Source organism: Musca autumnalis, unplaced genomic scaffold (assembly GCF_047663935.1).
Source record: "Musca autumnalis isolate F117 unplaced genomic scaffold, ASM4766393v1 scaffold_1, whole genome shotgun sequence".
Classification (NCBI taxonomy): Eukaryota; Metazoa; Arthropoda; class Insecta; order Diptera; family Muscidae; genus Musca; species Musca autumnalis.
This window is the reverse complement of record NW_027411644.1, coordinates 118,629,858-118,655,742: the sequence shown is the minus strand read 5'-3', so window position 1 is coordinate 118,655,742 and position 25,885 is coordinate 118,629,858. Positions and strand designations below refer to the sequence as shown.

The window sequence follows — 25,885 nt, the reverse complement described above, 5'->3', positions numbered from 1 at the left end:
AATTCCTTGCATATTTAAGTTTATTATGTTTTTTTCTTTTTAAATTCTTTAGACAGTCAAGTTAACATTCTTATTTTCATATACATAAAATGCATATTAAAATCAAAAAAATTAAGATTCTTTGTGGTTTTGGCACATAAAAACGTAGACAAAATTTGAATAATTTGTTTTATATCGAAAATAGCGCGCTGATAACGAATTGGAGACATACTTATTCATCTAACCCATCTAAGAATTAAATCATATATGGGTGAATATTGCGAATAGACTGGTTTCAGTGTCCCGACGCAGTTAGGGTTAAAAATACTGAAAAATTTAAATTTTTAGAAACGGAATTAATAAAACAATATGTCCTTTAAGGAGGGCCCAAAATCGAAATAAAATATTCTACATATCACTATGCAACACTGAAAATGCAAACTACTTTTAGTATGCATTTTCTGAAAGTACATATTTAGACTACAAAAACCCTAGTAGGGTTTTGTCCTGTCAGATCCACTTCAGATTTTATGGCCTCATCTAAACCGGGCTAAATCTACACTTTTTTGCATTTAACAGTCCTTTATCTCAAAAACGAATAGGAATTTGGCCTTGCTGTCTTTAGCAATATTGTGGCTCTAAACTAGTAGAACTTATCTTTTGAAAAAACCACATAAGAAAAACTCCATCTAGGGCATCAAAATCTGTAAAATATAGAAAATTTAACATAATTGCTGAAATTCTGCTCAGTATAGGCTAAACTATTGGGAGTTAAACCAAGTAACCTTTTGCAAAAATCTTCCAAATAAAGTTCTCAATAATTCTTTGGAACATTCTGAAACTCTAAAATGCTTACTTCATGTTGTTTCGATGGTATTTTGCATCATATCTTTTACAACACGTATTTCAAACACAGTTCACACCAACAGTTTATTCTCGCATTTCTGATTTCACTACATTATTGACATTTTTATTAAATCGTAGTTGAAAAATGTACTGAAAACAACGGTATAGGGGCATTTTACAACAATGACATGTTCTGAAGTGTTGTGTATTACATTCCTGGGAATATTTTTCCAAAAGAAAATATTCAGAAAAATGTATAAAAATTGTGGAATTTTTGCATATATTTTGAAATTTGAGGCAATAAATGTAGATTTTCGAGTTAATTATTTCTCCAAATATTTTTATCCTTGTCCTTATCTACAAATTTGTTTCAGAGGTCAGAAGAAGATTCGCAATGGTTTCAGAGATATAGCCCCGAATTTCTTTAAAAACTCAATATTTAACCATATATAATTGAGGCCATAAAATCCGAGCTGGATCTGACACAACAAAACCCAACTAGGGTTTCTTTTCATTTGGGTCTGTACTTTCAAAAAATCCTCAGTTCGAATTGTTTGCACAAGATCACCTTAAAAATGTTGCACAGTGTATTTATATGAAAAAAATGGTCGCAAGGTGCAAATAAATACTCATTACATTAATATCATATAATAATATAATCAAAATATTTTATATAAATGAAGCACATCGACTTATTCAAGAAGAGTGTACAAAGTCTATTTTAATTTCAGAGATATAATTTTATTTTTTTAAATTATGATTTTAATGCATTTTAGTCGTGTCGCTATTTTTTTGTCATTCCCGTGGGCCAATGTGTTTATTAAGAAAAATCCAAGAATAATCACGTTTCCATTATTGCCATGGGCTCATTACCATGGTATTTTCTCACCACGGTAATGACAAAAGGAACACGGGAATGACATTTTATATATTTGAGACTATTCAATCTATAATAATTATTTAATAAATTTATTATAGAATTATTAAACATACCATCAAATACAACTTGGCACCCTTAAAAAAAACAAATTCTTAGAAATGCAGAGGAAAAAATGTCATTTCCGTGAGACTACTGTCATTTCCGTGGTTTAAAAAAAAATCTTAAAATCCATAAATAGCCCACCGCTAATTAATGCATAAAATAGTCTTATACAACAGTATAAGCCGAAAAATATTTATTTAAACCAAATTTTGCACTTTGCCGTTTTCGACCCCCAAAGCAGTCATTTCTCCATATTCGACCTTGTTGGGTCTTATAGCTCCATTTGTTATAAATTGTTGTTGTCTTCTCTTATGTACAATGGAAAATAAATTACAAATCCTAATTACATCAATATATTAATATCATACGTGTCAATTACATTAACATGTTAATTAAACAAATTTGTAAAATATTTAATCTTTTCATTTCGGTCAACGAATTAATTTGTAACTTGTCAAATTTTTTATAAAAAGAAAAAATGACAATTAACGAAATGCCATTTAATTTGCTTTAATAAATACTAAATAAAATAAGCAACAAATTAGCAATCCTATTTGACAAAATATGAAACAGGTTCTTAGTTTTTCGCAACAAAAGTTGAATAACAATAAAAGAATTTCTAAAACATGTTTTCGTATTTAGCGAATTTAGCAAATTAAATAGGTTTGCGTGGGTATTGTTCATAGACATTTGAAGATAATTATCATCGTTTGCTTACTTTCTCATACATATGCAAGTTAGATGATTCAAGTTCTTAACTGTTAATGATTTGGTTTTGCTGAGATAGATTTGAAGTTATCACTAGGTAAAGGTCAGCCAATTTAAAAATACGTTATTCTTTGTTATATATAGAACTATTTTTAAACGTCTTAGGAAAGAGGTTATTTTTCGCAAAATACTACATTTTACAAAAATTTACATAATTTATATCTATTGAAAAATAAACGACTAGAATAAAATCAACTACTTGAGACATAACTGTAATGATGATAAGTAATTAAAATGAAGGCCTTTTTTTTAAATATGTATGTGAACAGAAAATAGATGGCATTTAGCAATGCATTTGAGTTGTGAGTGCACTTACAGAAATGCGTTGGGACGGACCATGCTTGATAAACTTAACAAAGACCCGTGCCAACGTAGTTTCGAATTCCACAATTCCACAGTTCGGTTTTATAAAAGTTGTTTGGCCAGTTGCATTAAACGATTGGCATGGTTAATAAGAAACAAAAGAGGTTGGTTGGTGGTGGTGTTTAACAATGTTGAAAAAGAAACCTGAAACAAAAATAAAATTTTATGGTTTCTTATAAAAAAGCTTATATTAATCCAGAAGCTGAGAGAAGAGTAAGTGAAATCACGCCATATTCATAAAATAAAATCTTCGTTTTTTTGAATGTCCAAAGAAGTTAGCGTGATGCGATTATTAGCATGCCTGCCATGTACATAAATCCTTTCGAATTGTGGCAACAGCAACACCATCTCTATAATATGTAAATCTGACACTATCGATAGAACGAATACCGTCGTTCTCCTAGAACAAGAACTTGCAAGAACTTTTTACTTGTGATGTTATCGAACAGACCTATTGATTTCGATTTTCTCTATAACTAGAAATCGACTTAGATCGTTATACAGTCGAAATCGGGACCGACCAAAATCGGACGCTATAAGCGATAGTCGTTATAAACGATATTTATAAAATATATTTATATTAAGTATAGTGACTTTTGGGTATAAATACGTTGTTTTATTAAGTTAATAAATAAATTCAGTTCAAGTTTTTACTTTTTTATTCTATATACGTACGTATAAATGACATAAAAACATAATAAGACGAAGTCTTAAAAAATCATAAATACGAATTCAAAAGGTCGAAACACTTTAAATAAAATAACAAATAACGTTAAGTAATTCATTCTTCAGCGAATATACACCCTATAAATCTCGAGTTTTAAGGGTAAGGAACCATTTTAATGAAAATCCAAGTACATAGTTCTATTTCATATCCCTAATAAACAATATTACATACAACAAACATATATTCCATAATACGAATAACGGTAAATTCTATAAAAATTAAAAAATTAATAGGGAAAAAGTGTACATACACCCAATGAAATATTAATATTACCGTAAGATTTATAGAATGAGTAATACAAATTTTACATTTTATTGCTTTATGGAATGTCTTTGGTTGTCTATGATATATTTTAGACAAAATAGGAACATATTTGTGCTTTAATTGGCGTTATTTAAGGTCAGACTTCGCGTATAGCTCGTTAAGGCGGACCCTTGCAGATATCTGTGACTTTTTCAGTCTGGGAGTTTATGAAACCCCAGGAAATACAGTGGGACTAATTATTTTGAGATCCTACAGCGCTTTGAAGTTGTTCTTATGGATAATATATGCTCCTGAGCTTCGCTAAATATGCGAATTCCTGAGTTTTTCATAAATTTGATTGCTTTCACAGCATTCCAAGGGTATAATTACAAGCAAGAACCTTGGAATTACCTTTTAATACATTTTTGGACCTTAACTCAATCAGAAATGTACAACATTATTATACAAACCCGCTCCTAAAGTTTCCAAAGTATCAAAATAAAAGCACCACCAAAGAATGCATGCAATTTGTATGAAATTTACACTGTTAACTAGTAAAGCTCTCGTATTATGATCGTTAGGGTCACGTGAAGCGCTATAAATGTCGGATACTTTTACATTGCTTATTCAATGGATGCTCGAGGATTGTACCAGACCTTATTACAAGGTAATTCGAATCCTTCTGCATGAAATTTGCCCCTTGGAATGTTGTGAAAACTATAAAATTTATGAGAAACATCAGGAATTCGTATATTTAGCGAAGCTCAGGAGCATATATTATCCACAAGAAAAACTTCATAGCGCTCTTGGATCCCAAAATTATTAGTCCCACTGTATTTTCTGGGGTTTCATAAACTAATAGACTGAAAAACTCAAAGAAATCTGCAAGGGCCCGCCTTAACGAGCTATACGCGAAGTCTGACATTAAATAACGGCAATTAATCCACAAATATGTTCCTATTTTGTCTAAAATACATCATAGACAACCAGAGACATTCGATAAAGCCATAAAATGTAAAATTTGTATTGCTTATTCCATAAATTTTACGGTAATATCCATACTTCATTGGGTGTATGTACACTTTTTCCCTATTATTTTTTTAATTTTTATAGAATTTACCGTTATTCGTATTATGGAATATACATATTTCTTTTGTACGTAATATTGTTTATTAGGGATATGCGATAGAACTATGTACAGTTGAACCTCGATTATCCGTGAATCGATTATCCGGGAACCTCCATTATCCGTGATAGAAAAGAAATGTTGGACTTTTTTAAATTCCTCTATTTTTCGTTATAAACTTCATTACCCGGGAGTAAAAACACACTTTCCAATTAATTTGATTAAGGAAACACAACGTAAACAAACCAAAACTGGAAATGCTCCCGTATTACACAATTTGTGTATTTATGGTGTCACAAAAACCATAGGGCAAAGTCAATTCAGATGAATATGATGATGATGATGATATTATGTATCTTTCTAAAATTTGCTGTATTAACGTAACAAATTTAATAAAAATTGCAGATTTTCATATTATTGCACAATATTATGTCATTTTTACTTAAAAATATGTTCAAAAACTGCATAAAAGCATTGCCTCCATTATCCGGGAAAATCGATTATCCGTAATGCCTCCGGTCCCGACCATCACGGATAATCGAGGTTCGACTGTACTTGTATTTTCATAAAAATGCTTCCTTACCCTTAAAACCCGTGATTTATAGGGTGTATGTAGACTTTTTTGGTTGACTGTATATTACGTAAATGTAGGATATGATTCGATTTAAAATAGTCTATTATTTTAGTTTGGGATTTTGAATTCTTATATACATTTTAAATGTAACTCAGATCTGAGTATTGAAAATGTTTCCAAAACACATTCTTTGCTTGTAACATCTTCAGAGTAAATAAATTTTTGAAGAGTTTCTACAGTTAGACACATCTCTGACACTGACGGTAATTGAAATTCTTATTCTGTAGAATCCTCAATTTCTTCGTTCATCTAAAACTTCCAATATATGTCGTCGTCATTATAAATGACAGATGTGAAAACATTGTCATTGGTGGCAACTAATTCATCAATTTCTATCTTCAACGTGTTGAGAGAAATGAGAATTGAAATAAATGTCTTCAATTAGCAATGACAGAAGACATTTTTCCACGCTTAATCTAAGAATAACACTGCATCCAACACATTTAATTTCGTACTTTGATCCTTTCCTATTCTTGCCAGGATTGTGGATATTTGCCGCTTTCGGCAATGCGATTTTAATGATTTTATTACAACTTGATCCACACGCAGAGAAAAAATATTTTTCGCTTTTGTTGGAACAAAAATATCTGTTTTGGTTCCAAAAATGTATTTGTTTTGTTCAAACATTGTAATCCAAATCCAAAAATACCATCTTTTGTTCCAAACATAGAAAACAAAAACAACTTTCGAATTTCCGCAATATTGTTAAAATCGTTAACAATACCGATTGTAGGAACTATCATAATCTAATTTTGTTTACAAAAAGTATTGTCAATACAGAAAACCAGCCCAGAAATTTTTGATTTGAGTGCATATACTTCTCATATACACTTTTCGCATAACTTGGATATAAATGTCGCGTATAATATTGCAATCATTGATGAACACAATACATGGTTTGCTGCATTGGCTGGCAACAAAGACAAACAAAAAGCCACAAGAACCCACCACAACATAAGGAATAATTAAACACCATAACAAACATGAAAAGGAAAGAAGAATGAAACAAAACAGAAACAAATAAAAACAAGAGTCTCACAAGTACATACACACAAAAACAAAGGTAAAGGCAGCATGTCATACAAACACACCACAACTCACCAAAATTGTTTTTTCAACACGGCATGGAATAGCGAGAGAAGAGAAACAAATTTTCGAAGAAAAGAGAGAAATATTGTTCAGTTGACACAAACTATTTTTGGATTTACAATACTACATGAGGAATCCAACAATATGTTAACAATACATATTTTGCTCTTGGAATATTGTTGGATCAAACATATTTTTTTCTCTGCGTGCATGGGTTGTAAAACAGACGTGACATTGGGTGGCAAAAATTGAAGCTTAATAAACATGAGACCGACTACACGTAAGTCGTAATTCAGTTGTCCAACCCCATCTTCGAACATGTTGTGCATTTGTTTGGTATTTTGTTATTGTTTGAGTTTGAAAGAAATATAAATAGAACAAAATATTCAGAGAAATTTTCCTTCTTCGTATGGTTCGACGTTATAACCGCTAGCAAAATTAAAATATTTCACAAAAAACGACGTTACAACGATATCACGTTATAAGCGATATTTATTTGTGTGGATTATAAAGGGCAGAAATTCGGGACTTTTGCATTTGGTCGTAATAAGTGATATGACTTTATAAACGACGACGTTATAAGCGATTTCGACTGTACTTTTTAAAATAAAAGTCGACCAAACAATTAATTGAAAGCCAATTTCCATATCCCTACTACTCTCTCATTTCATATATGTGGTCCAGAGGTTTTTCTGCACTCAAAAACGGTTTCAGATTTTATGCTAAAGGATTTGAGGGTATTAAGAGCTGCTTGACTATCCACGAAGATATCAACCGATTCAAATATCTCGACATTCAGGCTTTTTTTATCAAATCCCCTGTTTTCTGATTGCCAAGATCAGCGTGGAAAAAACTACAGTCTTTTCCCAACTTGTAGGAATGTACAGGACCTAGCATTTTACAGTAGACGCCACCGTCGATACCTTTTGCCATATTGAAACCGTCTGTATAAAAACCCGAACATCCAGAGTAGGGCATTTTCGGTTCCAGCCATCTCTACTCGGGTTTACGAGCTCAATGTCTTCAAAACGCTTAAATGCTGATATATAGTCGCTAGATTTCCAGCGAGCATAGACATAAATGTTTTCTCCTAATTCTCGTACAACACATATATGTCCACCGCTGGTGTAGCGCCAAAATTCAATTCCTTCAGCATTAGAGGACTTCGTGTTGAGTAATATTGTGTAAATTTGCCGGAAGTTCAGTATTGTATTGAGACTTGCTTATTAAGTATTTCTTTCAATAAGCTCCTGTTATTAGAATTGAGGCTACTCTTTCCTTTGTCTAATTTTCTGAAATTGATTAACAGCGCAGGTTAGTTTGAGCCGTACCACATTGCCACAGTGTTACATATTTGATGAGCTCAATCCCCAGCTCTTCTGAGCTGAGTGTATTTAGACCGTTCGCTTCTCAACGTACCTTTTATATCGCAGTTGACAGTCCAGCATTTTACCTATGTATTTAGCTTCCAAAGAGAGGTGTAGCTTCGCCCCATCTATTTTGGGTAGCACAAAATCACCAAATAATGCCAATCCTGTTTTCGTTCGATTAACTCAAAGGTCATTAGCTTTGGCCTACCAAGGTGAGTTAGAGGTGAATTGATTAAACTCCTTCAAACTCGCTTTGTGTTGTTTCTACAGTTTTGTCTTTAATGTGGACATTTAGTGAATTGTTTAGAGAGATGGTGTACAAATGACTCCTTATCGATCAGGCATCTAGTCTCTCGGTCTCCACAGACCTAACACTCACGAAAAAATAGCCAGCAAAAACTCTCATTACCAAATAACGGGTTGATAAAGGAAGTTTTGGTAGTCGTAACTACTTACAAATCAACATACTAACCCATTATTTTAACAAGAGCATGTCACTCAAAATAAGTAGTTATTCTGTGGCAACTAAAAGTCGACAAATAAGCTGAAAAAACATATGTTCTAAATTTGTACGTTGCCTCTGCCGGAATTGAACATGCGAACTTCTGATTAGTAGCTAAACACACTAAACACTGCGCCACGCTGATAGCAACATCTCTTCGTATTTTCGCCAGCAGTAAGCGTTGAACCCGCAACTCTCGGTTGTGTAGACGGAAACAGACGCGTTGTGCTACCGTACTCATTACTTAGTAAGATAAGTAGTTTTGCCTTGTAAAAATTTAACGAAATAACCCACAATTTTTCAGCCTACTGGTAATGCAGAAACTAGTTTGTTTACATTACTTTCTATGTCTAGAAAAGATTCCAAACTAAAGTCTGAATTTTTCATGTTACTCTCAATGTAACCAACCTCCTCGCGTACTGCTGTTTCTACAGATTTTTCAGATTTCAGATTTCTACAAATCGATAAGTCTTTCGAGAGAAAGGAAGGCAGACTGATTGATCTGTAATCTTTCGCGCGTAGAGTGACTTCATTTCCCTGCTTTGGGAATTTAAGCAACTTTCACTTCTCTCCGCAACCCGAATATGAAAAAGTAAAACAGACAGGCCTTATATATCTGTCCCTGGATTCTGGTATATTTACGAAGAGAGCACATTTGGAGTATCGACGGAATAATTCCATCTAGACTAGCTGATTTATTCGATTTAGATTTGTTTACTATCCTCCTTAGTTTGATTTCTGTTTATTACCTTGCGAGATTCATCTCCACATCCGCATGAATTTCGAAATTGTAGCACTCTGTGTAAAGGGTTCCAATGTCCTTGAGACCTGGGAAATGAGTCACCGTTACCGTCCACTTGGCATCTACTATTTTTATGCTCCCAATGGAGAAATGGGGAGTATTCCTCGAAACTTAGCTGCATCATTGACTCCTATTGACTCGCAGAAATTGGCCCACGATCTTTTCTTAGTGCCTTTGATTTTTTCTTATATTTATTGAAACTCGTTTTGTATGGGTCGTTGTTGATGTCTGTCGCTTTCGCCTTACTGTAAAAAAAAAAAAAAACATTTGTTCAACTCATCTTAAACGTGCCCCTGTAGGGAACCTGGGGTCAAGTGTCGACATGCCACCACTTTATATACTATTTCGTGAAATTGTTAACATGTACATAGTAACGTATTAGTAAATGTGTGTGTAACACTTGTGTTATAAGTAGTGATTCTACTCATTTTTTTGGAATTAATTTTAAATAAACCCGGGAAAATTTCATTCCATAGAATTGGTGCAGACATCTTCTGGGATGTTCATTGAATAAATATTTATATTTTGATTATATTTGTCACATTTTCTTATCGATATTGTAAATTGTGTGCTTTTTTTTCACAGTGTACCTACTATGAGCTTCATTGAATTTACAAGGTCTCATCAATTGAGTGAAGCTTGGGCTCGGCCACTATAGCTCTGTGTGGATTCTTATTGTGTGTGTGTAAATTGTATTACGTACGTGTGTCCACTCAAAATATCGAGAATGACGACCGGCGGACGTATTTACCTGATCCCCTGTTGTAGATGTTTACCCAAAAGCGTATAAATTTTAATACAAAAAATGTACACAAATCGATTGACAATCACCCATGGCGAGACCAGGGATTGTCATTTCAAAAACAAAACAAAAAACTGAATTAGCAGAAAAAAGTAAACAATTTAACGATAACAACATCAGCAATGCTTGAGAGTCTGTATTTAGATATGTGTATTATTTTGTTGCTATTGTTGGCTTTTGGCCATCGATCAATTGCAGCAGTCAGGTTAGCTAGCCAGTCTCTACATCCATTGTCATTCCCGAGTATTAGGTGGACTCTTGAACATGTGCCCTTCACCTCATCATCTACACTTGATGAGGAGTGAAAATCGAACCTCACATCTCAGAGTGGTCCTCATTATTTATGTCCATATGTGTATTGTAATGAGCTGAAATCCTCAAGTATGGGAGGAGGCAAGAGGAACACTTTCAATAATGTTTTATTTTTTTTTTTTGATGATGGCACAATCTGCTATTTTATTTTGTTCATAGCTGTTGTGGCACATTGTCCATTTCTCTTTTCCCCCTTCATTCCCTTTTTTGCCCAAGTCTACTCGTAGTATATGGGGATCTGTTTTATTTCGATTTGTGCACCCATCTAGCTAGCCTTTTTGTTTTTATCATTCACTTTCAATCTAAATCAGAGGAGACAACACCAGCCACAAACCACTTGACGATCACCCAAAAAATCCAAAACAGACTACGCGCTACGTGTGACTTTGTGCGGCGGAGAATACGTTTAATGAATACCATTAACTGCGAAGAAAGAAAAAGTCCAAGTGTTAAGTGAACTCTGCTGTGAACTCGGGCTCAAGACAAGAAAAATAAAAAAGCGTCGACGCCAACATTGTTGTTGATGCCGTTCCTCGTCGTTAGCGAAGTACGTTTGTCGGTGATACTATACTGAAGCTCTGGTCTGCGTTCCGTCAGACAAATTCATTCAGTTTATGCGCAGTCACAACTTGTGCTTCTTACGCGTTTGTCATGTCGAAATTTGTTTAAACATTTTTTGTTTTTTTTTTTTTTTTGCATTGAAGAAAGAAAGAAAAATAATAAACAAATCCGCCCGAAATAGAAAAGAAAACATCATAATATCCGCTTTTATGTTTTATACTCTACCACTCTACCTTCCATTCTCAAGAAAGCAAAATTTTGTGGCTAAAATGTGACTTAATGTGTGTGTCGTGTCGAAAATAAAAGAGTTCATAAGAAAACCAAAAAAGTAGTTCGAAAAGAATTAGAAATTTAATAAAAAAAGAAAAGCAAAAGAATACCATAGCAAAACAAAATATTTATCTGTGATATAGATGTTTGAATTTAAAATCAAAAAATCTCAAAAATAAATTGAATTCCAAAGCTTTTGTTTAACTTATTCTTCTTCGAAATCCAAAGATAGAAAATCTCCCACAATGAGTGCCAAATCAAAGAAATTTGCAAAAATTGCCAAATACATCAGAAAAAAGGTAAAATAAATAAACAAAACAAGAATTAAATGTTTGTAAAACAATTAAAAAAAACTACACTGTGCAACAGATGTTTTGTATGTTATTACCAACAACATTTACTTGGTATAAATTGGACATCAAAACAATGTTGGATAAATTGCCAAGCCCCCTCTCTCTCACAAATTTGCTAAACGAAATCAAGCTTGTAAATACTAACGACCTTGAAGTCTCATATATCGTTATACCTATGGACTATTTTAAAGACTGGATAGTTTGACAAAAACCGGCTCAATGATTAACGATCGTGAGAATATTTGTCAATGTCTTACATCCCGCCATCTCTACCTAGTATGCGATTTATTCTTTATGTTTTGTTGTTTTTTTGTCATCAATGAATTTTTTGTCTTTTTGTGTAAATTTGTGAATTCTTTTATGATGTTTTTTTTACAAAAGCGTGTTTTAACGAAAGTGACCTAAAAACAAAACATGTTAAGCTGTGTTTATTTTTAGCCTAAAAAGTCTTGTTCGAATTTTATTGGTCTTTTACAACCAACAACAACTTTACATAAGTAAGATTTTATTTGCGATATACCAGATTTGCTGTTTAATTTGGACATTTCTTAACACATTTAAACTAATTTTAATTGTTTATTTAAATAATTTCGGCAATTAATTAATTTAGATTTGTATCTGTAAAATTTTTGCATCATTTGTAAATTCGAATGGCAACAATGGTAAATTTTGTTTTATAAAAACAAACATAATCAAGACATTGTTATAATAGTTGTGCTCCAGAACCTGCAAGATTTTGAAATTTTTGCTAGAAATGCGTTCCCGTATTCAAAAAGTTAGTAAAATTTGCAGCTCTTTTTAAATAAAAATGGCGTTGAATAGCACTCTCTTCTGCTATTTTCTGTTAAACAAATTTGGCTGTGAAGAAACTAAAAAATCAAACAGATTCCCAGCAAAAAGTTTGCATCCGTTCCCTCTATTACTTATCTCCTCTTTCCTTTATCACGCAAATAAAATTATATTTTGTGTGGCAAGATGGTAATTTGGGCAACTAAGGTACTCCGAATCCCCCTCCGACGAGTTATAAATAAGGTCGGTTGCAAAACGTCCATTACCGTCAGAGTTTGTTCAAAAATTGACATCAACCATTTCTACATCAGTTGTACGCTACACACAAGAGAGCGCGCAGAAAAGAAGCCCTCCATTTTGCTTCCCGACACGCTGCTAGGAAGCAGTCCATTTTGAATCCAAATCACGACTTGATGCAGTGCTTTGGATTGAATTTAAAAACATTCTTCGGGATGTGTTTTCAATCTGTCTAAAGATGCAAGATGCAATGCAAGCCTTTGGGAAATGTCCCAGAATAAATATTTTTTTTTTGTAAAACAAGAATATTAATCATAATTAATTAAAATAAAAAGTTTTTTTTAAATTTAATCGCAACTGAATTTACTTGTTCCGCTCTGCTTTTTATACCAGGGCATTTAATTTTGCTTTATCGGCAAAAGGTTTCTTTATATTTATATTGTCCTCCCACTTAAGTTCAGATTTTGACAGTGAAGTGTTACTCTAAAAAACGTCAATTATCCTACAAATATGTTTCTACTTTGCCTGAAAGATATAATAGACAACCAGAGACATCTGCTAAAACAATAAAATGTAAGTTTTATTGCTTAATAAAGGGTGTTTTTTAAGGCCGATAGAACTTGAAATTGTAAAAAATAACACAAAAAATTAAATTGTAATCAATTTTTTTTATTCGAAAGATCAATACGTGACATTAACATTTGAAAATGATTTCGGGCATATGGGCACCGCGGCTGTTCTTGACGAAGTGCATTCTGGACGTCCAATTTTTGGCCACTTTTTCGAGCACTGCTGGCCGTATGTCACGAATAACACGAACAATGCTGGCCTCCAAGGCATCAATTGTTGCTGGTTTATCAGCATAAACCAGTGACTTTACGTAGCCCCACAGGAAATAATCGAGAGGTGTCAAATCGCACGACCTTGGAGGCCAATTGACAGGTCCACTTCTCGAAATCAACTTATCGCCAAATTTTGATTTCAATAAGTCGATGGTTGCGTTCGCCGTATGGCACGTAGCGCCATCCTGTTGAAACCACATCTCCTCCGGATCAATGTCATCCATATTTTCAAACAAAAAATCATTGATCATTGTGCGGTAACGTTCTCCATTGACCGTAACGCGAGCTCCGGCCTCATTTTCGAAGAAATAAGGTCCGATGATGCCACCAGCGTGAAAACCGCACCATACGGTGCATTTTTCTGGATGTAATGGAGTCTGTAGGGTCTCTTGTGGATTGGTCTCACTCCATATGCGGCAATTTTGCTTATTAACAAACCCCACAGTTCGACGAATGGCTTGTTCAGATGGACAATTATGTACGCCATACAAATGACGAAGTCGTCTATAAGTTGCGCGAATCGACGACTGATTTTCAAAGTAAATTTGGATAATTTCGTAGCGTTGTTCAAGCGTGAGTCTATTCATGATGATTTGTCAGAGTATACTGAAACAAATAATTAAAAAAGTTTCATCAAAATTTAATTTTTTGTGTTACTTTTTACAATTTAAAGTTCTATCTACTTAAAAAAACACCCTTTACATACATTTTATAGTAATATCCACATTTCCTTGGGGTGTACAGTGACTCACAGTCAAAAGGGTTGCTAAGGGTTAAATAATGAAAGTGATTTTATTCTTTTATATATTTTTACATTAGTGTCTTAACATAAAATTAATAAAACAAAATTAGCAATATTCAGGTAAATTCAAATAAGAAAATCAAAATTGTTAGACAACATCGATTTCGAATTGTTGCTTTGTCCGAAGGTCACTTTTATACATGAACCGGACTATATACATACGTCTGAAACTATAGGCAAAATGTAGAAAATTAATATTTTCAAAGAACAACCGTTTTCAAAAAAACATTTTAAATATACATATTAAATGGGACTAAAGGCCTGCGTACATAAGCTGCCTTGCCTGATTGCCTTGCTTTTCTGCTTCATTTCTGACATAATAAAAATAAAAGAATAAAGAGGGCCGAGCAGATTTCGAACTGGGTTGCCCTTTTCTTTTTTATTCTTTTATCAGAAGCAAGCAAGGTAAGCAGGCAAGCCAGCTTATGTACTCACCCCTTAATACCTTAAAAATTCCTTAAAACGGCGCGTCGTGTTATGTGGAGTCCAAACCAAAACATGGACCTATATAGCCCACTTTCAATACCAAAAGTTATACGGACGTACAATGCATTTGACCAAAATTCTATCCAAATTCTTTAATTCGTTTGGACCCTAGAGTGATTTCCACAGACGGACAGACATTGTTATAGTACGTTTACATTTACAAAATCGAGTGGATTTCAACTGTCAATTCCTTTGTGTATACGTCAAATGAAAACTCATGTGAAATCATTTGGATTTCATTTCACGTATAAGAAATGGAGTTGACAGTTGAAATAGAGTGGATTTCGTAAATGTAAATGTACTCTTATATCGATGTAGAATTGCACGTTGAGGCGGAGTTACAAACGTAATGTCAAACTAAATAATATATCCTCCATTATATGGAGATTACAAATGGTATACATATTTGAACTAGAGCTGGCAAACTATCGATAGTCCGACTATCGTTTTGATCGCAATCGTAAAGCTTTCTTTTTATCGGACTCCAAAGTAATTCCTTTTTAAATCATTCGCGACGAATAATCCAAACAGCATATTTTGGTGGCCGACTTAACCTTTGTTTTACGACAGCAATAAAAACGATAGTCTGACTATCGATAGTTTGCCAGTTCTAATTTGAAACGAACATCATTTTGTAAAGCAGTGTAATTTAATATGCAATGTTTCTTTACAATTGTCAGAAACAAAACAAAAAGTCAAAACACATTAAAAAATACAAAACAGCAGCAAAAATCATTGTCTATTTTTAGTTAAAACAGCAACGAACAAAAAAAAATGATCTAGAAATCATTTGACGCAAAAGACCCATATTCTCTTCGAGGTTGCCACTTATTGTCGGCTAAAACAACAATCTTCATCATTCACATGAACAAACATTCATTGTTGTTGTTCTTCCTATAGTTGGTTCCACATTTGGTCATTCAAAAATTTGTTTAACGAAAAAAGCATAGACGACGCACCGGCATAACTTTCATAACCGTCATTAACGTTGTTCCGTGTAAACAAAGTGAAAGTTGTAATTTTTTAAAATAAAAAAAACTCTTTTTTGTGTCTTTAGTGTATTGTGTGTGCCAAGAAGGAGGAACGTGTTTGAAATGCTCAAAAGTTTAATTGATTGAAATCAAATTATTATCAATAGAGATTGAGTGTTTTTTGTTTTATTCGTTCACACTCAAAGTGGTGGTGTTGTTCATTTTAGCACTCCGCTAAGAACAACTTTTAATGACATTGACATTCATCTCTATAGCAAAACAAAAAACGCAAAAAGCAACTAAATTGACCAGCAGCAGCGTTATGTCTTGCAATAAAAAAGTAATTTAAAATAAGAATTCAGTATTTTATATTCTTTAAGAATTCCGTTAAAGATCGTTTTTTTAATATTTATTTGAATAAAAGACAAAGAAAGTTTTATAGAAGATAAAAAGTAAGCAGTCATGACAACAATCATCCTATCGATCCGTGTCACATAAAAAGCTTTCTTTGTCTCCTTCAAAAAATGACATCAAAGTTTACCACATCGAGTATGCGTTTCGTTGTAATTTATTTCAATTTTAATAAACAATTACGCGTTTACATGCAAAAAATCTTAAACGAAACTTATTTTTGCAAATCAATTTAAACATTTTATTTCTTTGACGTGTTTTTCTCAATTGAATATTATTTTGTAATTTAATGAAATTATAATCACATAATAGAAATAAACGTATTTGTATACAACAAATGATTGTAAAAAATGTCTAAATCATATAAGTCGTTTAAATCTTTTAATTTAAGACCCAAAAAATGTTACGAAACTTGAATTGCGAACCCCTTATTATCCAATAAGAATTATAGCATTTTTAGATGAGACACTATATGAAATTTTTAGGCTCGTTTTTCTATCTATAGGAAAAAAGCGGTTATTAGCTAAAAACTTAAAATTTAACCTAGAATTCTTCTGCAACTACTTGATCGAATTTTATCATTTTATCCTTTCAAATGTTACAGGATTTTGACCAGGGAAAACGATACTGAACCTATTTGCAGCGTCCACAGAATCCATTTTTGGTCAATAGACAATTTTTTAGATGAAAATATAATTTATGGCATACATACTTCCCAAGGCATATCAATAAAGCCGTAGTGACATCAAACATGTTTGGTTAAAATGCGTCATTTAAGTTGTCAATCCTTTTGAACATCTGTCAAATAAATGTCGTATTTTTGCCATAACACTTGTTTTAGGCGCCAGTGTATGACATTTCTAATGAAAAATACTTGGTTCGAGTCTCCGATCGTGTATATTTATTTTATTTTTATTTCTTTATTTCTTTATTTCTCGTTTCTTTAAATATTACGTAGGGGTAATAAGTTGTATTTAATTTAAAAACTTAACAGAAATGTTAAATGTTTATAAATAACATCATCCAAAACAAACATGTTATCATCTAATTTTGTTTTTTATTTGTATTTTTTTTTTTTTTTTGTTTTTTAATCTCGATTTGGTTTAATTAATACCAATTTATCAGACTAATCAATTATTTATTTGTTCAAATGAATATTTTTTGCTCTATTCTGTTCAAAATTAGCATACAGTCGCTCTCAAAAATTCATTTGAATTTTGATAAGGCTTGACGATGATAATAATTGTCATTTTGTGAAATTAAATTTCATTGTCATATAGCCACGCTTAATTAAGCAATACTTTAACAGTTGTTTTAAAATTGGGTTTTTTCGGGTAATGATTTAATGAACAAAAAATCGAATTGGGCTATGGAATTAAAAAACAGCATCTGAATCTGTTTGAATATACAATATTTAACTGTTAATTTTATAAATATTCGAATTTGTGGCAAATAATTTTTACTATTATTAGATATTATTAATTTAATAACACAATTTTTGTTTATTTCATATAAGTGTTGTTTAACTAAATTGAAAGTCTTAAAAATGTGAAGCCTTTATAGATATGGCTTACTTGGTGCTGGACCCACTAAGCTGTTTTTTTTAAACAGTATGATAATAAATTGCATCATTTACATATATAGGAATTTTTTGGAATTATGAATGTCATTACTTTAATGTGTGCCTAAAATATGTTTATTTTTTGGTTTAATTTGTTCAAAATCAAAAATTAAAATAAATGCTTTAAGTCATTTATTTTCTATTATATTACTTTTTGCTAATCTATTTGTTTAAGATGTCATTAATTAATCATTTTGCGTATTTGAATTGATTGTAAAACGCCTTTTAGACTATACACTTTTATGATGATTAAGAGCATTATATCGATTTATTTGATATATAAATGTATATTGTATGAAAATGACAACATAAATCAACTGGCTTTGCAGAATCCATAAGCATAGTCTAAATGTACAGTTAAAGAATTATTCTTTTATTAACATGGTTTAGCTCATTGTATTTTTTTTTGATCGGCTTAATCTTCCCCTTTTCAACACGTTTTATTCAAAGACGTAGCGTACATTGATTACATATAAGTTTTGACATTTATTGAAACTTTTTGCGGAAAACCTCTTCCCGTACTCCAAAAACATGCACTTTTCAAAAATGGTGTTGTCAAAGATGAGATATTTGACAGGTCAGTCGACATTGATGGCTAGTGTGAACTAGGCTTCAGTTGCAGTCAGCTGTAGTTAGAGCTAGCAAACGATTGATATTCCCAACATTAAGCGGGGTACACACGATCAGTTTTGACTGTCAGTTTTGCTCAAATAATCGGTTGCTTGCCAGTGTGACCGTTCACTTTTGTCAGTCATCAGTCAACCACAAAATATTTTGTGGTTGCTGGACGGTTGGACAGTTATCGATAATTCCGAAAAATCGACAGTCAAAACTGATCGTGTGTACCGCTTTAGATATTTTCGATATTTCATTTCAAAAAATCGACTGCTATCGATATTATTGTTGATTAGTCATCACCATTAATTTAAAAATGAAAATGAACGAAAATAGTTGAACATAGGAATATTTGTTCTGTTCCAGAAGCTGTAGTTGCAGTTCTGGAACAAACATTGCAGTTCTGGAACAGACATTATGTATATAGGAATGTTTTCGAAATACTGGGCTATTATGATCATCCCTCGTACTTTTTTCGACCTAGATTTTTATTGAATTTACGTCAAATAAAGCCAAGTAGATATGTTTATCATAATAATGAGGCTCCTAATTCCAATAATCGCTATATTTAAAAATTCAAAATATTTATAAATATTTTACCGTAAACTAGGCTTAGCCGTATGGATTTTTATGTGCTAAAAACCAACAATTGCAAATATTCATATAAAACAGCTGTTTAAATAAACTTATGACTACGTATGCTTTTATAAATATTGAATATTTTTCTTAACTCACAAGATAGAGAATTAATAGTACGTTTACATTTTACGCTTATAGGTCTATTATGCATTGCAATCCAACTCCAATTGCGTTTCCGATAGCAAATATAATAATAGAAACTTTAACTTCTGCATTGAAGTTCGTACTTTTTTTCAATTAAATTAATAACTAACACTGAAATTGAATTAATATTTTTGTCGTTTCGGTTATTTTAACCTTTAACTGTGGAGGTGGGGGTAAATTTTACCCCTTCGATCATATTTTGTTAATAACTTTCAAATGATTTGAGCGACCGGTCTAATTTTCTCTGTATCTTCATATTTCCTTAACATAAGTGGGCAGTAATGTTTTGGTTGTCATATGACTAGCAAGTGAGGAGATATGCTTACGGTGGTGTAAAAATTACCCCACGTTCTTGTCACTGTGGCACAGAAAATATTTTACCACCACCTCCAAACTAACGTAAGTATCCTATGTAAAAAAATGACCCCACGTCCAATACGACGTATGAATTTCATGGAAAAGTTTTGACCACACGTCAAACTCGGCATATGAATTATATATTCTGCATTTTCAATTAATCCATTTTCACAGCAAATCAGTGTTCCTATAATAAGGCAATTGCTAGAAGAGAACGATAAGTTCAGCAACGTTGACGGTGATGGTCGATCCCGAATTCAACATAACCAAAGGCTACTTACGTTAAATTATTACTAGGATCTTGGGCAAGGACTCAATAGCCCCATCCAAAATATATTCCAGAGACTCGAAAATATGTTATATATGCTTAGTAGGCATAACAAAAAAACTACACATACCTGTTTCCAATCCAATAAAGGAATGTAAATGGGTTGCATCATACCCATATATATGTGTACAGGGTACGATCGCTATGAATGATAAATCAAATATTTGGTACCCTGCAGATTTTAAAAAAACGTGTGTTTTTGAATGATCTCTGTATTTTTATTAAATATGTAGGTAAGACTGTCAAAAAATGTAATTTCAGGTTTTTAAGTATTGTTATATTATTTATTTCTTCTAAAAATAAAATATGTCTTTTTTGTTGGATTAAAAAAAGGTCTGTGAAATGTAGAGCCTAATTTTCTATATAAACAAAGAGTGTGGTTTGATTTGATATTATTTTATTATTTGCTGACACAATATTATGCAAAAAATGCAAAATATTATAAAAAGTAGAAAATATATAAAGAAATATTTAAGAATATGTATAGGGGTAAAATTTACCACCACGTCAAAAAGTACGTCCTACATTTTCACCTCCAAAGTTAAAGGTTAATTGTATGATTTTATTAATCCATAATCGACCCCTAAATTGTCAATTCCAATGTACATGTATACGTCAAATAGTTCTATTGGCCAAAAGTTTTATTGTAAACATGCTATTAGCAGTAGCATAAATGGTTAACATTAAAGATGACCTTAATAAAGGTAATGCCGAAATGTGTATCCAATCTTCATATCAGACTTATTTTTATTTGACAGATATTGAATAGAATTGCCAAATAACACGTTTTACTAAAAAATTAGAATAAAAGCAATAAACATTGGCAACACTGTTATTGTCGGTAGGAATTTGCGTTTGTTTTGGTCTCTGGTTTACCGAAAATGTATGTTAATTGTCGAATTTATGCAGAATTGACAAATTACACGTCTTACTAAAAACACATTTGATGTAAATGCGCTATTAGTTAAGTTAGAAATTGACAACACTGGAACAGAGCATATGTTTGTCTGTTTACTTACAAGATTTTGCAAGAATAAATTTCTCCTGTAAAAACTTGTAAGTATTCAATTAAGAACTGTCAAAAAATTGCGTTAACAAAATGCGGTTTAACCTTCTGTATTGGGATTTATTTTGAAGTTGTATCCAAAGGCACTGTTACACGGCGTTTGCATTAAGGGCTCAGTGGACGCTGAGTGCCGCGTTAAAACGACCACAGTAAAACTTCAAGAACAAACTTGGCATCACTTACACATTTTTCATGTGGTTGTTGTTTTTGACACGTGACGCCACTCACGCCTTTGAAGCGCTCGGCACATACGGTGCGTTGTGCGTTGCGGTACAACAACCACATGAAAAAAGTGTAAGTGAAGCCAAGTTTTTTGAAAAACAACAATATGGCTGACGCATTAAAGTTAAACATAATTGAACTGTTTTGGGACAACGCGTGTCCCAACGTGTCACTAAACGGACCGTATGTGCCGAGGGCTTAAGCGCTCGGCACACACGATACGTTGAGCGTCGCGGTACAACAACCACATGAAAAAAGTGTAAGTGATGCCAAGTTTATTGAAAAACAACAATGTGGCTGACGCATTAAAGTTAAACATAATTTAACTGTTTTGGGACAACGCGTGTCCCAACGTGTCACTAAACGGACCGTATGGGCCGAGGGCTTTAGAGCTTTTTGCCGGCATTTATTTGCCTTTTGCCCTATGGAATTGGCATTTGAAACCCAATTGGTTTATTTAATCCGGTTAAGTGCAAACGGGGTATTATATCACTAAACGTGTAATCCAGTGTATTTTTCTTTTTTGTCAAAAATGCGCTTGTATTGCTTTGACATTTTAATTAAATTCAATAAAGGTATATATTTTTTCTTAAATTCATAAAACCAATATGCAGACATAAGACCTTATTGTCTGTCTGGATGGTATAGACGCTATAGACGTTGCGTTGGTTGAGTCACGTTTCTGGCTTGGACAAAATTTACATTAAAATCAATTAACACCTTGGGACTGTTTCTTTTTAAAATTTGTAGCATTTTGTCTTAACGCCATCACGTCATATTTAGTGTTTGGTGAGCTTAGTTCGTATAGGTACGCATTTTTACCACTACTTCAAATGAAGGCTAAACAATTTCTTGGGAGTTTCTCTGCTTTGTTGCTGATGATGATCAGCTGTTATGTTAAGGTTAAAACGTTTGTTTTTTTTATAAATTAGTTGTGCTTAGCGGAATATGTGTTTATATACGACAGACGTATACATAATTATAACGTGTTTCTGGCTAACCCAGATTAATTAAGAAAAAAGGTTAATGCCAAGGCTTTGAAATATTGTTGAATATTTTTTTTAATTAAGTTAAATATTTTATTGCAACAATTAACGTTACTTATACTGACTGGACTTTGCATTTAAATTTATGATTTGTGTGTGCAAGTGTGAGCTTGTTTTTGAGATTTTGCTTTAAGTAAGATATAAAGGTGAAAATCTTAACCTGCTGTAATTGTTATTTAAAATCAAGTGTTTATGTTGAAAGCAAAGTAAAGTTTATCAGAAAACAATTCAAACATTTCTGAAATCGGGCAGAGTTAACATTTTATTAGAATAGAATAAAATAGCAGGGGATTAATAAAAATCAATCTGCCGTGTTTTTATAATTTCAATATGGCAAAAGTTGTGTCTGTTTACTTTATACCTCATTTATATTGGACCTTTATATAAGGATTAAGGTTCATTATCGAAATTGCTCTCTACTGGATTGATTTTAAATCTCAAGAATTGATATTTTATACTATTTTTTTCCAAACAAATAAATTTAAAAATGTATGAATTACTTAATTGCGTCGTATTGGCTGGCCTTTCATTTCATTGATGTTGAACCATAAATTTTGATACAGGGAGACATCCATTATAAAATAATCTCAGATGTGTTCATGTAAGATTACTAATTTGACACTTCAGATTACTGTTTGAGATTACTAATTTGACTTGTAAATTACAAGGGCTACACAAACACACATATGTATTAATATTTATATAAAATGTTTGTACGAGATAAACTTTTTTTATTTTTTTTATTAACTGATTTTGATATTTACAATATAAAATTAATTAGCTCGTTTCCAATGATAACCATTTGAAATGAAGTACTTGCCTTTCTTCCATAAATAATTTAAACCTACTTGAAATGGAATTAATTTAAACAAGGTCATTCACTTGGCGTAAGATTAAGATATTGTTGCTTGAATATTTCTCTAAAGACTTTAAAATTTCTTTTGTTTAGTACACTTTTAAGGAAATGTGTATTGAACTCTTTTTTTCATACATTTTTTGCCATTAATCAGCCGCAATATGACAGCATGTAATTAATGTCATAAAAATCTGTTTCTATTATAATCTAACAAATTATTATGACATGCTCCAGAAATCGTTTTAATTTCATGCTATTTTGCTTTACGCGAGCGCCACAAGTTGTTTTGAGTTTTCGTTCAGTTTTTTTTTGCAGTCAGTAAAAACAATATGAAAACAAGACAAAGGAATGCGGATTCCGTTCCAAAACAGCAACGGGCAATTAATTGATCAAATAAGGCAAATATACAAAGTGTTTTTCGTACCAATTCTTTGCTGTTAAATAAGCGTATCAAATTAAGGATAGGTTACCGGCGTTGTTGTTATGGGTGTATGTTAGTTATCATTCACATGGAGTAGGTGGGTGTTTTATATATCAAGATGTAGATATAAATGAATGTAAATTTATTCACATCACATAGATTTTTAAGTATACATTCTTAGGAATTTTATTTTGGACTTACAATATATGTATTTTAAAGATTTTTAAACACATTGCAATATTATTCGCTCCTTCTCGTTTTACTTTTTATTTGACGTTTTCAAGCGAATTGTAAATCTGGGCATATCTAAAGTTTGGTTTGTATCTTTGCTGCTTTATGCTCAAAATTGTAAACACCACTAGTAAGATTCTCTAACTCATTTTTTGAGTTACCGACAAAAATCGTTAAAATTAAAACGCAAATTTATGAATGAAAAGTTCAAATAAAAGTTGACAACACTGTTGCTATCGGTAGAACTTTACGACTAATTTTTATTGGTCGCTAACTTACCGAATAATATCGCTAATTACCGAAATTATAAGCATTTTAATTTTACCGATTTTTGTCGGTAACTCAAAAAATGAGTTGGAGAATCGCACTACAGGTTAGAATCGTGTAAAAAGGCGTTCCACCTGCGCCCTATGTTCAATTTCTGTGCAAGATCAAGCATGATTTGAAGTGTTTTAGTGCTTCATAAACTCAAAAATTTGTTTTGTTGAATTGTGGATGAAAATTTGACATAAGATAAAACTCGGAAAACGCATTTTTTGGGTTATGCCACTCTTTGAGTAAATGAGCGAATTAATAAACCCGATTTAAAATTTTTTAATTTTGTGAATATAATTGTGGGCGTTCATAAATGCTGTAATACAGCATAAGGCAAAATGCCGTTTTTTATTATGTGTGAGCGTAAAATACAGCAGGGTGGTATAAAGGCTTGTCATGTTTTGTCAAGTCAATGTGGCCATACATTTTTTCTTTACCTTGATACGACTTTTGCTCTGTTCCAGAATCTACAAATTTTTACTACGATAACAATTTTTCTTTTATGATATCGAAAAAAAAACAGTAACTTGTTATACCCTCCACCACGAGTTGTAATACAAAATTTCAGCAATTTCGGTAAAACAATATGAAGCACCGTTCTATCGGGGGTATTTCAAAACGTCGATCTATACCGACAAATATCTGACGAAAAGTTTTTAGACTCAAAGAAAATTCAATACCAAATTTCAGCCATTTTGGTGGAATATTGAAGCCACAATCTTCAAAATACCGAAAATCGGGAGGTACCTTTCCATGGGGGCTATATGAAGGCGTGAACCTATACGAAAAATTTAAAGAAGATAGTTTAAAACCCCCAAACGATGTCTAAATACCATATTTCAGCCATTTCGGAGGAAAGTTGAGGCCACAACCTTCAAAATACCGAAAATTGGGAGGTACCGTTCTATGGGGGCTACATGAAGGCGTGGACCTATGCCGACAAATTTATAGGGGGAAGTTGTATACCCCAAACAAAGCTATATACCAAACTTCAGCCATTTCGGTGGAATATTGAGGCGACCACGTTCAAAATACCGAAAATCGGGAGGTACCGTTCTATGGGGGCTATATGAAGGCATGGACCGATACCGACAACATTTTGGAGGAAAGTTTTATACCCCCAACGTAGACTAAGTACCAAACTACAGCCATATCGGTGTGATAATGAATCTAAAACCTTCAAAATGCCGAAAATCGGGAAGTACCGTTCTATGGGGGCTATATGAAGACGTGCACCGATACCGAAAGGGGAAAGTTTTGTACCCTTAAAGAAGACTAAGTTTCGAATTTCAGCCATTTCGGTGTGATAATGAAACTAATACTTCAAAATACCGAAAATCGGGTGGTTCCGTTCACCCGTTCAAAAAGTGGACCGATATAGCCCATTTTCAATACCAACCATTCTGCAAGTAATAAAAACTTCTGTAACAAATATTGACTCTCTATCTTTAAAATTGCGAGCTCTATCTTGATTTCAACAGACAGATAGACGGACAGACGGACATGGTTAAATCGACATAGAATTTTATGCTGATCAATAATATATATACTTTATGGGGTCTCCGACGAATATTTCGATGTGTTACAAATGGAATGACAAATTTAATTAACCCTCCATATGGTGGAGGGTATAAAAATTTGTATATTCTTGTAGTACTGGAACAGATCATTTGTCTTGCATGATGACAACACATGAAGTCAGCCTATGGTCTGTTCCAGAACCAGAATTTTTCATTTATAATATCGAAAGAAATAGT

At 32.6% G+C, this 25,885-nt stretch overlaps 1 protein-coding gene across 49 annotated transcripts in view; it reads left to right on the top strand.

The window, feature by feature from the left end:
- mtd (TLD domain-containing protein mustard) overlaps positions 1-25,885 on the top strand; it is a 450,874-nt gene that overhangs the window by 384,950 nt on the left and 40,039 nt on the right. Inside the window, exon 1 of one of the 49 annotated variants that reach the window (XM_073990918.1) lies at positions 9,089-11,675. The exons of the other annotated variants lie outside the window; for them this stretch is intronic. Coding sequence (XP_073847019.1) covers positions 11,622-11,675 — 54 coding nt within the window. The 5' untranslated portion in view covers positions 9,089-11,621. Of the gene's footprint in view, positions 1-9,088; positions 11,676-25,885 lie in introns of those variants that run through there. 49 annotated transcript variants of the gene reach the window in all.